This window comes from Melozone crissalis, unplaced genomic scaffold (genome assembly GCF_028551555.1).
Source record: "Melozone crissalis strain CALT ecotype California unplaced genomic scaffold, PUWL_Pcris_2 ptg000014l_1, whole genome shotgun sequence".
NCBI lineage: Eukaryota > Metazoa > Chordata > Aves > Passeriformes > Passerellidae > Melozone > Melozone crissalis.
The window spans coordinates 17876190-17894801 of record NW_026535792.1 but is presented as its reverse complement, the minus strand read 5'-3'; the positions used below and the strand labels follow the sequence as shown (position 1 = coordinate 17894801).

The following is an 18612-nucleotide window of genomic DNA, read 5'->3' as shown; positions in this document are numbered from 1 at the left end:
TCACAGGGATCAATCCCTTCCCAATATCCCATCTATCCCTGCCCTCTGGCAGTGGGAGCCATTCCCTGTGTCCTGTCCCTCCAGGCCCTTGTAAACAGTCTCTCTCCATCTTTCTTGTAGGCCCCTTTCAGGTACTGGAAGGCCACAATTAGTCACCCCAAAGCCAAAATGTCCTTATTATTTAAGAGTCCAACATCAAGTTTGTGTTGATGAAGAGCTGCAAACTCATTGCAGGAGTGTTTGTGCTGGGTGCTTGTGCTTGCTGGATCAGGATGGAGCAGAATGAACTGTCTGCCACTAAATTAATGGCTGTTTGCACAGTTTTCCAGCACCAACACTCCCCATTTCCCATGTGGCTGGCTGTACCTTTCCTTAATGTGAGCAGGTGTCCTGGGAACATTTACAGTTCCTCCAGCTACATTGAACACTCTTCTTCCATCATTTTTCTGACAGTGGTTAAAGAAATGGATTAAGAAGTGTGATGATGACAGTGAAACCTCCAATTGGATTGCAGCCAACACAAAGGTGAGAGGTTTTCTCCATTTTATATAGAGATTTTATACAGTCAGGTGAAAAGGACATCAATCTAATTCCTTGCACTAGGATTGCTTTTTCTGTTCCCTGTTAAGAGCAAGCCTTAAAATCCACAGTACACTGAAGTGCTCTTGTTTGAAGAGTGAACAGGTGTTAATGCCTGGAACCAGGTGAGTTTCTTCAAGTTCAGTGAAGGAAAGTGTGTGGAAGAAACAGTTAATTGGAGACTCAACGGAAGCTCAAGATTTAAGTCTTTGGGCTCCTGTCTGGCACCAATGGCTTCCCTGAGCAGATCCATGGCTCATTCCATGTGTGGAACATGTTACCACCACCCGTGGCTCAGTTTGGCTGGCATCATTTACATCTGCCTTCAAATGCCTGGGATTGGCCTCCGGAGGAGCCTTCATTTCTGCTGGGCAGCATTCCAGGTGGAGACTGGCACAACAGCTGTCTGGGATTTCATTATATAAAGCTCTTCCTTCTACTTAGCCCAACTTTGCCTGAAACTTTACCATTTGATCATTTTGGGACAAACTAAAACCAAGATTGTCATGGTGACATGGACACAAAAGCAGCAGATCCCATGGGGGTGAGGAGCAGGCCTGGGGCTCCCAGCTGAAGGAGGAGGGTGGGGAGGGAGTGAGGAAATGGCTGCTTTGTTTTCTTAGCTCTGTTGTGTAAGTGGTTAATGGCATTGTTTGCAGGCTGCCTGGTTTCCATCGAGCTGAAATGTTGTGTTATGGTGGCAGGGAAACCCCTGCTGGGCAGCTCCCATCAGCCTGGAGTGGGCCCTGCTTGGAGCTCACAGAGTCACCAGAGGGACTTTGCCTTTGTCTCACTGTGTTCCAAAGTGGCTCTGGGGCTGAACCAGCTTTGTCTGGAGTTTGCTGGGTCTTCAGGGACTGCTCCTGTTAAACCTGAGGAAGAGCAGCCAGTAGCTTGGAAAAGGCAGAGTGTAAAGCACTGCTGGCCTTGTGTCCCAAATATGTGAGACCCTGGAACAGCAACAGCCCTGCTCAGCCTGTTAAAGCCCTCAGGAGGCTGATCTTGGGCTTCCCCATCTTCTACCTGCCCCTGCCTTGGGAATAAGAAGTTTTTTGGGGATGGGAAACACCCATGTGGAGGGGAGCATCTGGCACCAGCCCTGCTTCTTCACTGGTACCTTTGGTCTGGTGTGAGCAGCAGAGCTGCTGCTCTGGGACATCACTGTCTAAACTGCTTCCTCTAATACTGTCCCAGACATTCCTACATGGGAATACTTAGGAGCCCAGGCTGCAGCAGGGAGAAAAATTGCCATCAGGGTAATGACTCCAGACATTTGAGCAGGCCAACGGTGCTGGAGTCTTACAGCATCCATATCCATTGAATTAGCTGAAGGACAATATGGCATTCTTCTCTCTGGGCTGATGCTGGATTCAATTGAGGGGAAAGTTGGCAGGAAGAGTGCCACCCTCATGCTGATCCCTGCCTTGGGGAAGGTGGGAATCTCCAGCTTTGGCCTCTGGGATGTGTGTTCTGGGAGTGTGCAGCCTCTGGAGAGCCAGGTCAGCCCTGGATCGTGGGGCTGCATCCAGCTCCTGCCTCAGTTCCCTGCTGATCCCTGACCAGAGGCATGGAGAAGCCCAGGTGCTGTCTGGGTGTGGGGCTGTAGCAGTACACTGGGGTGGGAATTGTGCAGCTGGAGTGTGGATCCATCCCTCCTTTCTCTCTGTACTGTTCCTAACAGGAAAGCAGGGCAGCCGTGTTTGGTGAGGCACAACTTGTGCCTGCACTGTTGGCTTCACAGCTTAAATTCTGTGTTGAGCTTCATTTTGAAGAACCTAGAAAGGAATCAGGTGCCATCAGATGCAGAAATCTCCATTATCACTGGGAACAGCTCTCCAAGGAACTCGGTTGTGACGGCGCGCTCCGTTGCTGTTTCTGGCTTTTGGAAAGCGCTTTCTGGAGCCATCCAGGCATGAATCCTGTCCCATGTGGGCTCCTCTCAGGGAAGGAGACTTCCTGTCAGAACCAAGATGAAGGTGTAAAAGAGAAATACCAATCCTCTGGAATGTGGGCTTGAAATCTGGATAATCCTTTGCAACGGGAGAATGTGAGATACATTTGTTCCGGCTTGTCCTGGGAGATGGAGTTGGAAAGGAAGATTAGGCAATTGTGTGAGAGAACAGAAGAGTGAAACCCAGCTGAATTGGCTTCTGTTCCCAAACTGGAATGATGTGATGTGTTTTTTGATGAATTATGTAGAGTGGTGTGAATGAAAAACGAGGAGATTCGAGTAGTGAGTTCTGTGGTTTCTGATATGATTTTTTTATTCTTTTGCATTCATTTACTTGCACTTAGGAGACCTAAATTCCTTCTACTTCTACAAAAGATACAGCCCTTGCAGCAGAGTGTGCCGGAGTAGATGGCTTTTTTCTTAAAATAAGCTACTTTCACATGAGTTCAGCTTAACTAGATTAATTTAAAGTTGAGATAAGGCAATACAAGTTCTTTATCAAGCCAGTAATTCTCAGTCTTCTTGAGGAATGGTGTTGAATAGTCCAAGGATTTGCACATTTCTTCCCTTTTCAGTTTATTTGACAAACTTGGTTCTTCCTTTCTTGAGTTAAACTCTGCAAGTTTCAGGTATTTGGGAATAAAGGAACCACAGAGATCCATTACTTTCATCAAGTGGACATCCAAAGGAGTGAAAAATAGAGAAAAACTGGATTTGTGCATTTATTTTGGGCTCTTAAGGTGTATCTGGAAATGGTCTAAAATGAGGAGGGGAAACCTGTGTGGAACCTGAGTGTGATTTTAATCTCTGCTTCTTGGAATACCAAAGGGAAAAGAACAAAGCCAGTGAGGTACTGGCCTTCACACAAAGCACTGCTTTTTATTGTGGAACTTAAATTGGTGTTAATGAAAGTTGTTCATTTGGTACTAAAAAAGGCCCAGCCTTGCTTCTTTGGCTCCTGGCACATCCCCATCCTTCCCTTGCAGGTCAGACAGAGCATGAAGGGACGATGGATAAACCAGGCACATTTTCTTCTCCAAAAAACCATTGGCTGTTTTTCTCTTGTGCATGAGATAAAATGGCATGAGCCCACATCTCTGCCTTTTCAGGTCCCTTTTTAATGGCTTAAAGTGCTCCCTCTGTACTTTCTGGAGATCCTGCATTTGTTCTAATGTGTGGAAAATCTGTCAGGACACAGAATCCTCCTGGGCACCAGCACCAAACTGTGCTCCTTCATTTCCCATTGCATTGGAGCCGTGATCTGTTTTTGTTTTTCTAAAAGTGCCCAAGTGCCATCTCCCTTCCTCAGATGAACTGGTGTTTCAAATCTGTTTTAAAAAGTTTTGCTCTAGGACTCTAGGTGTTAGAATGGTGTACTGTTTGTGCTAGCCATAATTAAGTTTTTGGGTTTTGTTGAAATTCATTAAGAAATCCCTGTGGTTTTTGATGAGTCTTTATAGGATGGGTTAGGGGTGAAGGTGTTGCTGTGAATGTGGCTGTGGGAGGCTGATGTCCACCAGGTCCTCTGGGAGTTCTGGAAAGGACTAACCTCTTTCACTTGCCCTGAAATAAGAAACATGTTTCTGTTTAGCTTCCTGTTCATAAAAGAGCTGCTGAGGTTTATGGTGCTTTATGTGTGCATGGACTTTTACAACAAAATCAGGATTGTTCTCCTTTGCCAGGTTTGCCCAGGCTTTTGTTTCCAAGCGCAGTATGGAATTGTTTGAAGTGGAACAATGTTAATGAGGTCACTTCTGTGCTGTGCTGTGGCTGATAATGTGCACAATAATCTGCAGGTTTAGTAACTTGATTTGCTGCCTGTTGGGTTGTTGCATGGCTGTAATTCTCAGGGAGATCTTCCTTCCCTATCCTCATTAATCTGTAAATCTCTCCCACTTGTTCTGTTGGTGACTTGAGTAGTTACTTATTTTTCTGCTGGTGTCTTTAGTATGTGCTTTTCATGGCTTTAATTTTTATTAATACTCAACTTTTCACTTTTACACAGCTTTAGGGATCTGCACAGTGTCACCTCTTCCTTGTGCTTTGCTAGACAGGAGCATAAAGGTGTTGAAAGGATGGCATTCCCTGTGAGGAAAGGGCTGGAATGAGATCCTAGAATCATGGAATGGTTTGAGTTGGAAGGACCTCAAATCAAGTTCCACCTCTGCCACCTTCCACTGTCCCAGGGTGCTCCAAGCCTGGTCCAGCCTGGCCTTGGACACTGCCAGGGATGGGGCAGCCACAGCTGCTCTGGACAACCTGTGCCAGGGGCTCCCAACCTCACAGGGAAGAATTTCTTCCCAATATCCCATCTAACCCTGCCCTCTGGCAGTGGGAAGCCATTCCCTCTTGTCCAAAGTCCCTCTCCATGCTCTCCTGGAGCCCTTTCAGGCACTGGAAGGGTCTTTTTATTCTAGTTTGCATTCCAGAGCTCAAAACCCTGAACACTGTGGACACATTGGAAAGCTTGGTCCCCCCTCAAAGGCAGGAGGGCAGAATTTCCCTGCTCCTGATGGAGTCTCACTGGGGGTGAGATGGCCCCACATCCCTGTGCTGTGGTTGTGCTTGTGGCAGCTTGGTAGGTCACCTGGTGCCTGTTCTCCCTCTCTCACTGTAGGATTTTGCTCAGCAGGAGGGATCACAGCAGCTGTTCCTCCCAGGAGTGAGGTCTGCCCCTGGTGGGAGGAGATGTGTCTGGAAGAACTGCACAGCTCCGCAGCCTCCTCTGGCTGTGCAGCCCAGGGTCATGGTGGGACAGGGACAGGGCCACTGTCTGTACTTAGAGCCACCCTGGCTGATGAGCAGACTGAGCAGGGATCTGCACAGCTGGGCAGGACATTGCTGACATAAACCTACATTTGAGTCTTGGCTTGTTGGTGCAGGATTAGAAGAGGGAGGAGTGCTGCCTGGAAAAGGGAAATAGATGCTGCATTGAGTGCTCTGCTCGAAGGAGGGACCATTTTTGACTTCGAAGTTCACAGAACTGCTCTGACTAACTGGGAACAAGCTTTCCTGGCTGAGTATCCATCCTGTGGACAGTCCTAGGGAACATGTTGGTGTTGTGCCCTTGAGGGGACCAGCACAGGAGCTGCTGTGCTTCACTTACTCTGTTTGTAGTGCAGTTGCTGAGTCTGAAGAACACACACAGGTGACTGGGAAAAAGGCAGGTCTGGAAAATCCCTCTTTTGTGCTTGGTTGCTGCTTGATCCCATTGTGGTTTGATGTGCAAATTCTCTTGTCTGTGACAATCCAAACTGGCAAACTCATATAAAATGCAGTAATAGTTGGGACACTCAGAATGGGTGTGCAAGAACCCATTGGATTGTGTCTTATATAGAAGTAGCAGTTCTGGAGTGATTGTGCATGTTGGTTTCTTCCTTTGCTGAGAGTTTATCTGAATGCCATGGTAGGAGCTGCTTGCTTTGGTTAGCAAAGACATGCTCCAGACTGGGGAGGGGATTTCACATGCTTATGACCCAAAAGCTGCAGCTGGTTTTACAGGTGTGTGTATCACTGGTTTGGATATGTTTGTTATTGTGTTATAGATAAAAACTGGTTCGTGCAGAAACTTCGTGAAGGCTGGTGTGGTTGTGGGATGAGCTGGATAAGGAGCTGATTTAGCCTAAAATGGTTTTGGTTTTCTTTATGCAGTTTTTTTCTTCTTGTATTTGCTGCTTTGTTGATTTGTTAATTTCCAAGCTCATGGAGATATTGGTGTTATATTCCCCAGATATTTCCCTGTGCAGAGCTGCCCTTTGAGATACTCACATTTGTCAAAAGCCTTACCCCTGAAAGGGAAACCCCATGTGAGCTTTTATGGAAAAGTCTTCAGTGAGGGAAAAAGGGACCTGATGGGAAACATGGAAACACCTCAGGAAGAGAAGTGTCTTTTTAGCTGACAGCAGCTTCTTTGAAGCACACTAGAGTCTCGCTGCATGTTTTCAGCTCTTTTCTGGATGGCGTGTTACGGCTGCAGGATTGGTAACAGCGTGATTCCGGCTTGGTCTCAGTCCCAGAGTGGAGCAGACACTTGGTGGTGAGGAAAGCCAAGTTCCTCATGCTTCCCAGGCTCTTAGAGACCACCCCTCTGCTGGGATTTTGGGGAAGGTCATGAAATGACTCGCCCAGTGTCCCTCTGTGACAGCAGCATAGATAAAATATGTTATTCCTTAAGTTTTTTTCTCTCTAACTGCTCCGGGTTTGGAAGTATTTTAAGGCCTGACTGAAGAGGATCTCGATGTCCAAAGGGAAGAATTAAATCGTGTATTTCTCTTGACGTGCTCTGTCTGCCTGCTGTGGGAACCCTTCCAAGTTCCCCAGGCTGTTGGGGTTCCGTGCTTGCCCTGCTAACGGTGCTCTCTGTCCTGTGGACAGGAATGCCCGAAATGCCACGTCACCATCGAGAAGGACGGGGGCTGCAACCACATGGTCTGTCGGAACCAGAACTGCAAGGCGGAGTTCTGCTGGGTGTGTCTGGGCCCCTGGGAGCCCCACGGATCTGCCTGGTGAGTTCGGGAGCGTGCCTTGCTGGAAGGGCGAGGAGGTCGCGGTGCGAACGGCACGGATTTGGACTGAAATCTGTGGGATCGGTGTCCCTGTTACAGGTACAACTGTAATCGCTACAATGAGGATGATGCAAAGGCAGCAAGGGATGCACAGGAGGTGAGTCCATAACCTTTGGTGATGAGGGAGATCATCGGCCCTGTGCTGTGCTTTCTCTAAACCTACACGTCTGCTCTGAAGGAGTTCACGGATTCGGGCACAAATCCAAAGGACAGTTAAGTCTTTTGACTTTTAAGATAGGGATGGCTTTGCCTGCTATGTGCTTGCTACCTTTTGTACATCCAGAGCACACAAGTTGAACCATGCCCGTGGTGTTAGTTTTTTACAGCTGGTCTGTCAGTGTGAGGAAAATAAGATTAATGACTGTGTATTGAGTCATCTTGGTTCTCTTGTTTAGCACACGGTGCCTTTCCCCTGCTTTATAATCAACCTGAGATTGCCCTCTCAGCCCAAGCCCAGTAATTAGAATTCCTTATTAACAAAAAACCCCCCAACAAAACATCATCTTCTTACTTTTGTCATGACACTGGAAACATTTGAGTGCTGTACCTTGAGTCGAGAGGCTGAAATACAGAAGTGATGAGGCTGGAGCAGTGTGATTGTAATTGCTTCCAAGGCTGGGAGTGAGGATGTCAGAGCTGTGCTGGGAAGTGCCCGGGGCGCTTCCCAGGGTTAGCGGGGCCGCGCGGAGCTGTCTGCCCAACACGACAGGAGAGAGGAGCCTCCTTTGGAAAGGAAGCTCATTCTCTGGATCAGGAAGAGCCTTGTGAAGGGTTTACTTGTCTTGCAGCCATTACTTTATTTTAACTATTTGTTTTCTTTCTCCCTAATGGGAATTAACGCAGCGATCCCGAGCAGCCCTGCAGAGGTACCTGTTCTACTGCAACCGCTACATGAACCACATGCAGAGCCTGCGCTTCGAGCACAAGCTCTACGCTCAGGTGAAGCAGAAGATGGAGGAGATGCAGCAGCACAACATGTCATGGATCGAGGTGCAGTTCCTGAAGAAAGCAGTCGACGTCCTCTGCCAGTGTCGTGCCACACTCATGTACACTTACGTCTTTGCCTTCTACCTCAAAAAGAATAATCAGTCCATTATCTTTGAGGTAGGAGAAAATGGGGCTGTGAGGAATTCAGATTGTAAAACTGAGGAAATAAGATTTAATGCTTGGAGGGCTCTAGTCTCCACTTTTACCCAAGTTAGTCTGGTTTAATATTCTCTTGTGTAAAAGTTAGAGGTTCTCTGGGTATTGTGTAGGATGGTGTGCTAGAGGAGTCACAGAATCACAAAGCTATGGCTGCCCCATCCCTGGAAGTGTTCCAGGTTATGTTGAATGGGGGTTGGAGCAGCCTGGTCTAGTGAAAGGTGGCCCATGGCAGTGATGGAACTGGATGAGTTTCAATGTCCATTTCCACCCAAAATCAATCTGGGATTCCATGATATCTAATCCTTTTTTATTTTGATACTGATTCCAATTGCGCTGAAATAAAAATCTCCCCCTTTCCTTTATCTCCCCTCAAACACTTTTTTTCTTTTATCTTTACAGAATAACCAAGCAGACTTAGAGAATGCTACAGAGGTGCTTTCTGGGTACCTGGAGCGAGATATATCCCAAGATTCGCTGCAAGACATAAAGCAGAAAGTACAGGATAAGTACAGGTTTGTGTTGGAATACTCCTTTCTCTCAAAGCAGCCCAGAGTGTTGCCATGCCCTGTGTCAGGTAGTGACCTGAGCACTTGCCAAGATACAGTTTCTCCAGAGCCACATCCTTGGGAAGCTGTTTGCTCTTGGCTTTGTGCCACCCATTGTGATCAGCCATTCCCTGGATCTCTGAGAGCAGCAGCGCTGTCCTGAGCCAGCCCCGAATCCTCCAGGTGAAGCCCTCACGCAGATGCTGGCAGTGTGGTTTTGTGTCCCAGCTCTCAGGGGAGGTGACAGCCTGTGGGGAGAGGCTCCCAGCTCTGCCTTCCATCTGCTCTGCAGAGCAGGAGCTGGAAAATTCAACCCCAGAATGGAAAAAATCCCGTGTCCAGAAGCAATGGCTCTCAGTACACTGCTCTTCCTGCACAGAAGGAGCGTGTGGGAATGGCCAGCACCAGGATGGGATCCACAGAGCCAGGGCCAAAGAACAAGGAGTGACTTTGTTATTCCAAGCTGCCAGCTTTGGCCTAGGATGAGCTGCCAGCAGAGAGCAATTGGCTCTTTTAATTGTCTGCTGGGTCCATTTGTGCAAAACGTGGGTGTAGGAAAGCTGTCCCTGAGGAAGAGGGATAGAGCAGCCTGCCCAGCTGGGAAGGGGAGCAGGGGACTGGGGTCCAGGTGACACAGATGCCAGTGCTTTGTTCAGTCCCAGGGGAATCATTTCTGCACAGTGGAAAAGTACAAAGCTGAAAATGTGGATGAGTCACAGGATTAGGGCTTGCATTTCTGAGGCATTTTGCCAAAATCACTGAATTTGTTATGCCTGGCTTAGGGGGAAGAAAATATCCAAAGTAGGGTGAGCTGTAGGACTCAATGGACTTTGGGGCGTGGCAGGAGCTGTTAAGATTTGGTGGCTCATCCTGTCCAACTTTGGCAGCACAGCTGGGGCTGGACAAGACTTTCCTGACCTTCTTTTTGGAGACATTTTGTAATTTACCCTTTAAGGCCACCATTAATCTGGTATTTCCGATGAAGCTGCTTGTTTACTTCAGTCCTCTGAACCTGAATGCTTTTGTAGGGGTGAAATTACAACCTAATATAGCCTGAATTGCGTGGAAACAGTATCCCAAACCTGCCTTCACATTTCTGGGAAGAAAATACATCTGTCAAGCCCGTGCAGGTCCCTGATTAACCAGTTCAGTCATGTCTTAATCATGTCCTGCACGGTGCCCTTTGATGCAAGACTGGGAGCAGGATGTCATCAAGGTGGGTTTAAAGAGCTCTGGGAAGCTGCAGGAACTGCCCTCCAGGCTGGTTTAGTTTCAGCTGTTTGGATCTCTTTGCTTGCAAAGACATATCTAGAAAACAGGATTAAGCCCCCCACACCCATCCAGCAGAAAAATAACTAAAGTTTGGAAAGCAGAGACCACGTGTTTGCCATCACATGCTCCTGAAAATCAATGGGACTTTGTGTACAGGGGTTTCTCTTGACCAGCTGACAGCAGTGAGGGGAACCACAGCTGCTCTGATGGATAAATCAGTCACTCTGATCAGGTCCTGAGCATTAGGTGAGGAATTGCTGCCAGGTGTTAGTGTGTGTTGTGGTCAGGGACAGCTTCCCACTGGGAGGTTTCTCCTGAGGGATGTGTGACCCCTGCCAAACAAGCCAGGTTCCCAGCAGCCAGAACCTCTCAGATGCTTATTTAGAGTTTGCTCTTGGAACCTGAATTTGTTCAATGTTTCTGTCCTTTTGTCTTCTAACACACCCAAAATAACATCCTTTTGCCCTTTTCCTCAGGATCCTGGGAGGGCTCTTGGATCAGTTTTATGTGCAGCATTTTTCAGTCAGCGTAGGTGGGCATACTCCATGGGTGTAGTGTCCCTCTGAGAGCCACATGTTGGGATGTGAGGTGAAGCCTGCTCTCCAGCCAGACCAGTAACCCTTTGGACTGCTTCCATCTCCATCTGAAACTGTGTCAGTGCTCCTTAGGTTTTCATCCTGGACTGGTTTGGGTTGGAAGGGATCTTAAATATTGTTCTACCTCCTGCAATGGGTAGGGACACTTTCCACTAGACCAGGCCCCATCCCACCTGGCCTTGAACACCTGCAGCTAGTTTTTCCCAGCTAACACTGGCTTTTTGTTGTCCTGATGGGGCTTAGAGCAGACAGCGGGCCATGTTTGGGGAGAGCTCATTCCATTCCATGTGTCTCCACTAACCTGTGCTCAGATTTTTTCAAACCACAGCTGCTGCTTCCTCCTCCTCCAGTTATTCCTGAAGGTTTCTCAGCTGTAGAGGTTCTGGGGATATTTTGGCCTGAAAAGCTCTGAATTTGCACACTGGTTTCCAGCTAGGGACCTGGAGCTGAGTGACTGGAGCAACCAAAGTCTTAATTAGCACTGTTAGCAGGCTGTAAATACAAACTCCCTTCTTGGGGGATCACCTCTTTTGGAAGTGTCTTGGTTTGGAAAGCTAGGAGTCTGCTAAGGAAGACAGGAGCCTCCCCTGAAATGAAGAATGTAAACCCTCCCCCCCCCCCCCGAATTGCTATAAATTTTAAATTAAGGGGCTCTCAGGCAAAAAATATGGGAGCAAGAAATAAAGTTCTTTAATAGGGAAGAAAATAAAAGGATAAAATAAACAATGCAGTGAAGTAGAGTCAGATCACAACCTGACACCCTGTGGGTGAGGGTGTTGGCAGCAGTCCCATTGGAATTGTGGCTCAGCCCTCCTGCAGTGCCAGGGCTGGTTCTGTTGGAGCAGGGATCCTGTAGGAAGGTGCAGTCTCTTCCTCTGAAGATCCAGTAGAAGAGGCAGCTGCTGTTCCTCTGGGGAATCCAGTGGAGAAGCCGTGCTGGTGCTCCAGAATCTCCAGATTATATCTGGGTAGCAATGCTTGGCTCCTCCCTCTGGGCTCACATCTCCCAGTGGGATGCTGGAGTTCTTATCAGCCATGCAGTGACATTCCATAGCTGTTATCAGCAGGTGTCTCCCCGGAGGGAGGGGTGATAGTGGAAGAGATAAGGAAGACTGCCCACTGAGCAGAAGCCAACTGCCATCCAGATGGCAAATAGAATACAAATTGCCTTGCAGTCTGGGACGGGAAGTGAGGCATGCTGTAGGTTTGGATAACTTGGTGCCAGGGCTATTGGAATAATACCAGGATAGCTGGATGGGACGTGCCTGAACTTGTCTGGCCCTTGCTGCTTGTCCAAAAAGGGGCAACTGTGGTGTTTTCACCTCAGAGACACTGCAGGTGAGCACGTGGACGCAAGTCAAGGCATGGAGGGGCTCTGGTGGCTCTGGGATGGAGCTTCCTCCCATGGAGGGGCTGCTCCTTAGGTTTCCCTGTGCTGGAGAAGCTTTAAGACAAAGGTGAAGGAAAGGAGTTGGTTCTGATGGAGGAGGGTTTTTTGGATCCAGAGCTTTATTCTGGCCCAGCAACAGCTTCAACAGAACTCTCCAAACTGCATGGTTGCTGTTCCTTTTAACCCCAGGGAGAGGAGGAGGGAAGGAACACGGGGACCATCAACCAGGTACAGCAGGGGAGGTCTCAAGGGACAAAGGACACCTGGATCGCCCAATGTCCCCCAAGGGTAGAGAGCATCCTTTGACTCTGCCAATCACTCCATGCCCTTCTGGAATGCCAGGACTGACTGACAGTGCTGGGCAGGGGTTAGGGAGGGAGAGGTGACTGACACACTCAGCAGGGAATCACCATGGGAGGAACCGGGTTTCTGAGGTAAATCCTGGAATCACAACGCAGCAAAGGCTGCTCCATGATTCCTGATGTGCCTTCTCCATGCTGTCCCTGTCCCCTGCTGCTCCATGATTGCTGACGTGCATTCTCCACGCTGTCCCTGTCCCCTGCAGATACTGCGAGAGCCGGCGGAGGGTTTTGTTGCAGCACGTGCATGAAGGCTACGAGAAGGACCTGTGGGAGTACATCGAGGACTGAGCCCGGCCCCGCAGCAATGAACTCTGAACCCTTTCCCATCCTAGAGTGCTCATGCAATTCCAATAAAACCCACCCAGGGCGCTGCTCCGCCTCTTACACCGCTGGTCTGTAGTACCGGGATTCTGTTTTGTTAACAGAAAAATTAAGTAAATTATATTGTAATAAAAAAAAAAAGGTAGATAAACCATTGTACAACAGTATTCTAGGCGGCCAAGAGTGTGACAGACGCACTAAAAAACCCTCCAACTTTAACTTGTAACGTAGCTTCATCCTCCAAGCCGACTCCTTTTTCTTTTTCTCTTTCTTTTCCTGTGTGTAGTACAGATGAAACTTAAACCAGTTTCTTGACACTGCTTTTCATGTCCAAACCAGCCATTTTGATGGACTTTGGTAAGGGGGGTGGCTCTCCCGCCCCCCCTCCTCCTCTCTGCCACCCAAATACATGGATGAATGTGGATTGGCTCATTGTAAAGAGGATTTTTGGGGAGGGAAGGAGGGGGGTACACAGCAAGGAAAAAAAAACCCCAACCTTTGTATATGACTTTTAAAACAAAAAGAGGACAACACAGTATTTTTCAAAGTTGTATATAGCGCATATGCATGGACAAAGAGCAAGCGTGGCACGTGTTTGCATAATGTTTAATTACAAAAAAATATTTATTCTTTAAAAATCTTCAAGATTATGTCTATTTGCTGTGCATTTCCTTTCAGTTTGATTCTTTTGTTTGGTTTTGTTTTTGGTTTTTTTTTTCCCTGGGCTGGGGTGGGGGAAGCGTGTGCTGGTGTAGTGAATATATCTATATATATATATATTTTTTTTTTTCTTTTTGGAAGGCTTTTTCCAGAGCAGTTGGGTTTCTCCTCTTCCTGCAGTTCATTTCTGTCCAGGGCCTCCCCCAGGTCTGTGTGTGTATCCATTGCTGGCGACGGACGCGGCCCCTCGCAGCTCCTGGAGCTCTGGTTCAGGATGCCTTGCCTTTTTCTTGGTTTATTTTTGGCCCCAGATCTATCTTTACCTGCCCAAATCCAGCTCTCTGTTCCCACTGGTGCACGCAGGACACGTGCTGTGATCCCAGAGGAGGCGTGTGAGTGCGTGTGTGTGTGTGTGTTTGTGTGTGTTTAGAGGTTTGTTTTGGATCCCGAGGCAGGACAAGGAGGGGTGTTTTAAACCACTTCTCCAAAGGCTTCCTGCGAGATTTCGGCTGTGGATCTCCTCTCCCTCCACCTTTCATCTGTCAAATGGACCCTTTCTTGCTGTTTTAATTTTCACTTCATTATAACGAGTCGTAACATGGAAAAGGAAAGCTGATGGAATTGTCTTTGTGTTTGTTTTGGGCTCAATCACTGGGCGTCCTGTCCTGGCAACTATTTAACACTCCATCTAGTGCAGTAGAAGCTGAAATCAGCGGAGTATTTTTCAATTAAAAGGGGAAAGAACTAATGAGTTTAGCTACTGAGTCCATTTTTATGATTTCTGTAACAAGAGCTATGTTAAAGTAAACAATTGGTGGTGGTTTTATTAAATTTACTCCTGTATAGGAATTCCTTCTGTGGTATTTTTCGCCAGGCAAGTGTCCTTCAAGCCTCCTGCCGCTCTGCCAGCTTCCAGGGGATGGAAGTTGTGAAGGGATCAGATGAAAAAGGCAGATCCCAGGCAGGGCTGTAACACGGGATGCTGTTTCCAGCTGGCAGCGGGCTCACTTCGCCTCCCTCACCGCTCCTACCGCTATTCCATGGATGTGGTTTTGTCCCTCTATCCCTGCTTTTCCCTTTATTTGCCCTGGAAATCAAACCTGGTTTGGTTTTATCCCGTTTTTCCCTTTATTTGCCCTGGAGATCAGAGGCGAGGGAGTGCAGCCGCTTTCCCCGTGCTGTTCTGGTGCTGCTGGAGGGGTGGGATGGCGCAGGGCTGCGTGGAGCGGCCGTGCCCGTGTCCGTCCCTGCCATTCCCGCTGGGAATTCTCTGTCCATGCAGTGAAACACTTGGAAGCTGGGCTGGGCAGGGCAGGTACAAGCACAAAGGCCTTGGGTTTTCACTCCGCGCTCCCCGAAAGGAAAACGCCAGGAATGAGGGCACTCCCCCCAAAGGGGAACCCGCTCTGAGGCGTCCTCAGTCCCCGTGGCTGTGGGCAAATATAGAGACAGTGACAAAGCCCTGTTCTGTGGGAGAACCTGCTGCAGCTCCTTTCCCCCAGGTTTCAGGCGCTCGCAGTGAACTACCATCCCCACAGACACTATGGGAATATAAACGAAAATAAACAAAATCCGCCATGCCAACCTCCCTCCCCGCTGCTACTGTGGGGCGGGGAGGGAGCGGGACCGCGGCCACTCAGCGCTTCCCGGACTATCCCTTCTCACTGGCGGTCTCATTTCCCTCTACATCGTGGAGTTCCCAATAAAACCTTCCAAAACCCGGACATTTTTATTATTTCTGTGGTTTTTCGGGTGTTTAAAGGGAGGTTGGGATTGATTGGGGGGGGGGGGGGGGGGGAGTCCTCCCGCCGCCATTTTCCCGCCGTGCCCCGCGCGCCATGGCCGCGCCGGAAGTGGCGGCGGTCGCCATGGCAACCCCGGCCCGCCGCGGCCATGGCGGAGCCTCAGGACGCCACGGTGAGGGGAGAGGGGAGAGAGGCACCAGGGCTGAGGGGGAGAGAGGGACAGGAGGGGAGGGGAGAGGGATGGAGGGGACGTGAAGGGAAGTGCCAGCGGCGGCGGGAAGTTCTTTTGAAGAGCGAGTTTTTAATCCGCACACTTGGTATGGAAAACGTGAGGGAACTTCAGCCTGTGCTGAGGTAATCAACGTTAATTATCGATTATTAGGTGCTGGAACAGGGGAAAAGTTAGGGAGATGGGGAAGAGGCTGCAGCACAAGGAGCGGCTGAGGAAGTTGGGGGTGTGTGCAGAGAAAAGGAGGCTCGGAGAGACCTCAGAGCCCCTGCCAGGGCCTGAAGGGGCGCCAGGAGAGCTGGGGAGGGACTGGGGTCAAGGAATGGAGGGACAGGACACAGGGAATGGCTAAAAAGTGGAAAAGGGTAGGGTTAGATGGGATATTGGGAAGGAATTGTTCCCTCTGAGGGTGGGGAGGCCCTGGCACAGCTGTGGCTGCCCCTGGATCCCTGACAGTGCCCAAGGCCAGGCTGGATGGAGCTTGGAGCAGCCTGGGATGTGGAAGGTATCCCTGCCCATGCTAGAGGACTGAACAAAATGATCTTTAAGATCCTTCCAACCCAAGCCATTCCATAATTCTTTCGTTTTTTGGGGTGGAGAGTGGTTGCTGTGGAGCCCCTCACAGTCAGTACCAGGCCTGGGTTGTTCAGTGTTCTTAGAAATTACCTGGACAAAAGGACGGGTAGAAAGTTACTCAGGTGAGGAGGAAATAGGGGAAACTCCAGGAAAGTCTTAGCAGAGAGAGAGGATTCAGAATGATGGGTGTGCAGATTAAAAAAAAAATTGCAATATGTAAAAAAATGAAGTGTTTGTGCTAGTTATTCCTGCTGAGGATGGAGTGCTCAGAGTAGGGTAAATCTGTGAAAATCCAGTTCAGTTTTTCACGAAAGGAATCTGAAAAGTCATTAAAATTTTAGAAACTGTTAAGAAACAAAAAAGTAAACAGTAAAAGAAAAAAAAAACAAAGGAAGAGCCTTTCTTGGGTTATTTTTCATGTCTCAGCCTCTCTGATCTGCCCCATCTCCAGTAAAGAAAAAGATGCAACTAGAAAGTGTTCCCAAAACATTGCAAGGAACAAAGATTGCCTGAATCTCTGATTTTAAAAATTATTTATTAAGGAGAGGGAAGATGACACAGGTGTATAAAATCCCGCGTTGTGTCTTCCCAAAAATCAGAAGGAAAAATAAAAATACTTTCCTGTGTAAGCCCATTTCTCTTCCATGAAGGTTTGATGGCTGATGTAAAGTAAGAAAATCATGTAAAATTAATGTATTTTCCACAGACTGGGAGCTCTGGGCAGTGTTTGCTGGGGGAGGTTCCCTGCCCTCCATGTGATGGGACATCCCTGTGCTCACATCCTGTGCACTCAGATGATTCCCAGGAACAGCTTTGCCCTAATTAACATCATAAATGTTTGATGATAAATGGCTTTGACTTATTTTCTCTGTGATCTCTAATTAGGTCCTTAAATGCTCTAGTATTTTTTTTTTTTTGCAAGGTAAAGATCACTTTGGGATGCGGGTGATCAGAAGTGACCCCACAACAGGGATGTGCTGCACAGTGGGGGTGTTTATTTAATCAGAAATCTCTGCCTTGCTTGGCAGGGCAGAGTTTGTCCAGCAGCAATGCTGCTATTTTTATGCCCTCCTTTGGGATTTGCCAGTTGTCCTTTCTGATTATTTTCTGGAACAGAGCTTCAAGAACCCTTGCCTGGTCTATTTACTACTCCTGGTTTCTGTCTTTTCAGGTTTCTCCATCGCCAGCGGCTACAGAACCAACAAAACCCCGTCCTAAAAAAGGTTTGTTTGAAGATGTGATTGTGTTTCTTGGGCAGGTTAGTTTAAAGGTTTCTTCTGTAGTGTTTGCAGCTGTCTAGGAGGAAATAAATGTCCTCTGGGAAAAGGGGAGACTGTCTAGACTGTAATTTGCTGAGTACCAGTATTTTTCCAGGGTCTCTGTGAGCTCAGTGCTGTTCCTGGCTGACTTGCCATAGCCACAGCCTGTATCATGTTTGCTTATAATCTGAGAGAGTGTTTATTTTATTGTGTACTCACTTGTGGGGCTGTTAATGGGTTTGATGCTCATTTATCCTCTCAAATAGTAACAGGTTTGTTTTGGGTCTTCAGAATGATGTCTTGCTCTGGAAATAATCTTGGGAAGCAAACATTCCATCTTGTGGGGTTTTTTTATGTCACATGTTCCAATTTTTGAAGTAAAAGTGGTATCTAATCAGGCAGGTTGTGAGTTTAATTATAGTTTATTTGCTTTTGTTTGTTTCTTTTTAATAATGAAAATGTGTTAATTCACTCAGTGCAAATTGTTGGTTTTGAAGTCTTGGTTGAATCTGAACTGGAACAGGTGCAATTTCTGTTGTTGGTTCCAAATGTTTGACCAAATCCTGCTGCTTTTTGAGGGATCTGGTAAATTCTTGAGCCTCTCCTTTTCTGTTTCCCTCATTCTTGAGGGAGGACTTGTCCTGACACACACAAAGTGTTCCCTTCTCTGTGCACTGCTCCCCTTCCAGCCCAGCTGTGCTCACTGCAGAGCTTCTGTGCCTACCTGAGCTGAGCTTTTGGGGTGGTTTTTGATAGATTCTCCTTTCCTGAGTGCACAATTCAGATTTTAATTAGGAATATTTCCTCCCAGTGCCAGAAGCAGTCCTCCTTTTGCCTTGCCTTTGCATTCAGGGACTCTCAGCTGGTGAGCAAAGCCCTTTGGCCATTTTCTGCTCTGTCAGAGTATTCCTGATGGGGAATGGGATGGAGCCTGCCTTGGGATGATGCTGGCAGTAAAGAGGAGTTTGACTGGCAGCTGGGCACTGCAGTGACACTCTGCAATGACAAACTGGGTTCTTTGTCCTGCATGAAGGCCTTGAAAAGCTGGAAAAGCCCCTTTGCCTGTGGGGAGCTCAGCCCAACCTTGCATAATCCCAATTCCTGTAGAATTGCAGCCCTTGAGCAGAGTGTGGCTGTCCTGGAGATGGGGCTTGGCTCAGCACAAGCCCAGAACTCTTTGGGAGCTTGCCCAGAGCTGAGGAGAAGATTGCTGCTGCTTCAGGCTTGCAGGAAAGTAAAAATAACTCCCAAATTTACTTTTATCTTGACCCTCAACTCTTTCAGAGCAATGATTGCTCTAAAATGACTCTAAATTGGTTACTTTGAGGCAATTAGTGTGACTTCCATGGAGGCACTGATGGGCTCCCTGGTGAGCTATTTCATCTCTATCCTTTCCTATAAAGGTTATGACTCCCA

General features: G+C 48.0%; 2 protein-coding genes across 3 annotated transcripts in view; both read left to right on the top strand.

Annotated features, from left to right (window-relative positions):
* The window catches only part of ARIH1 (ariadne RBR E3 ubiquitin protein ligase 1), a 51808-nt gene extending 37572 nt beyond the window's left edge, over positions 1–14236 (top strand). Inside the window, exons 9-14 of the mRNA XM_054272723.1 lie at positions 454–525; positions 6905–7035; positions 7135–7192; positions 7939–8199; positions 8641–8753; positions 12610–14236. Coding sequence (XP_054128698.1) covers positions 454–525; positions 6905–7035; positions 7135–7192; positions 7939–8199; positions 8641–8753; positions 12610–12694 — 720 coding nt within the window. The 3' untranslated portion in view covers positions 12695–14236. The remainder of the gene's footprint in view (positions 1–453; positions 526–6904; positions 7036–7134; positions 7193–7938; positions 8200–8640; positions 8754–12609) is intronic.
* A 994-nt stretch (positions 14237–15230) lies between these two features.
* The window catches only part of BBS4 (Bardet-Biedl syndrome 4), a 35765-nt gene continuing 32383 nt past the window's right edge, over positions 15231–18612 (top strand). The window contains exons 1-2 of one of the 2 annotated variants that reach the window (XM_054272523.1): positions 15231–15304; positions 17109–17160. In XM_054272523.1, coding sequence (XP_054128498.1) covers positions 15281–15304; positions 17109–17160 — 76 coding nt within the window. In that variant the 5' untranslated portion in view covers positions 15231–15280. Of the gene's footprint in view, positions 15305–17000; positions 17161–18612 lie in introns of those variants that run through there. The other variant, XM_054272522.1, reaches the window with a different exon arrangement.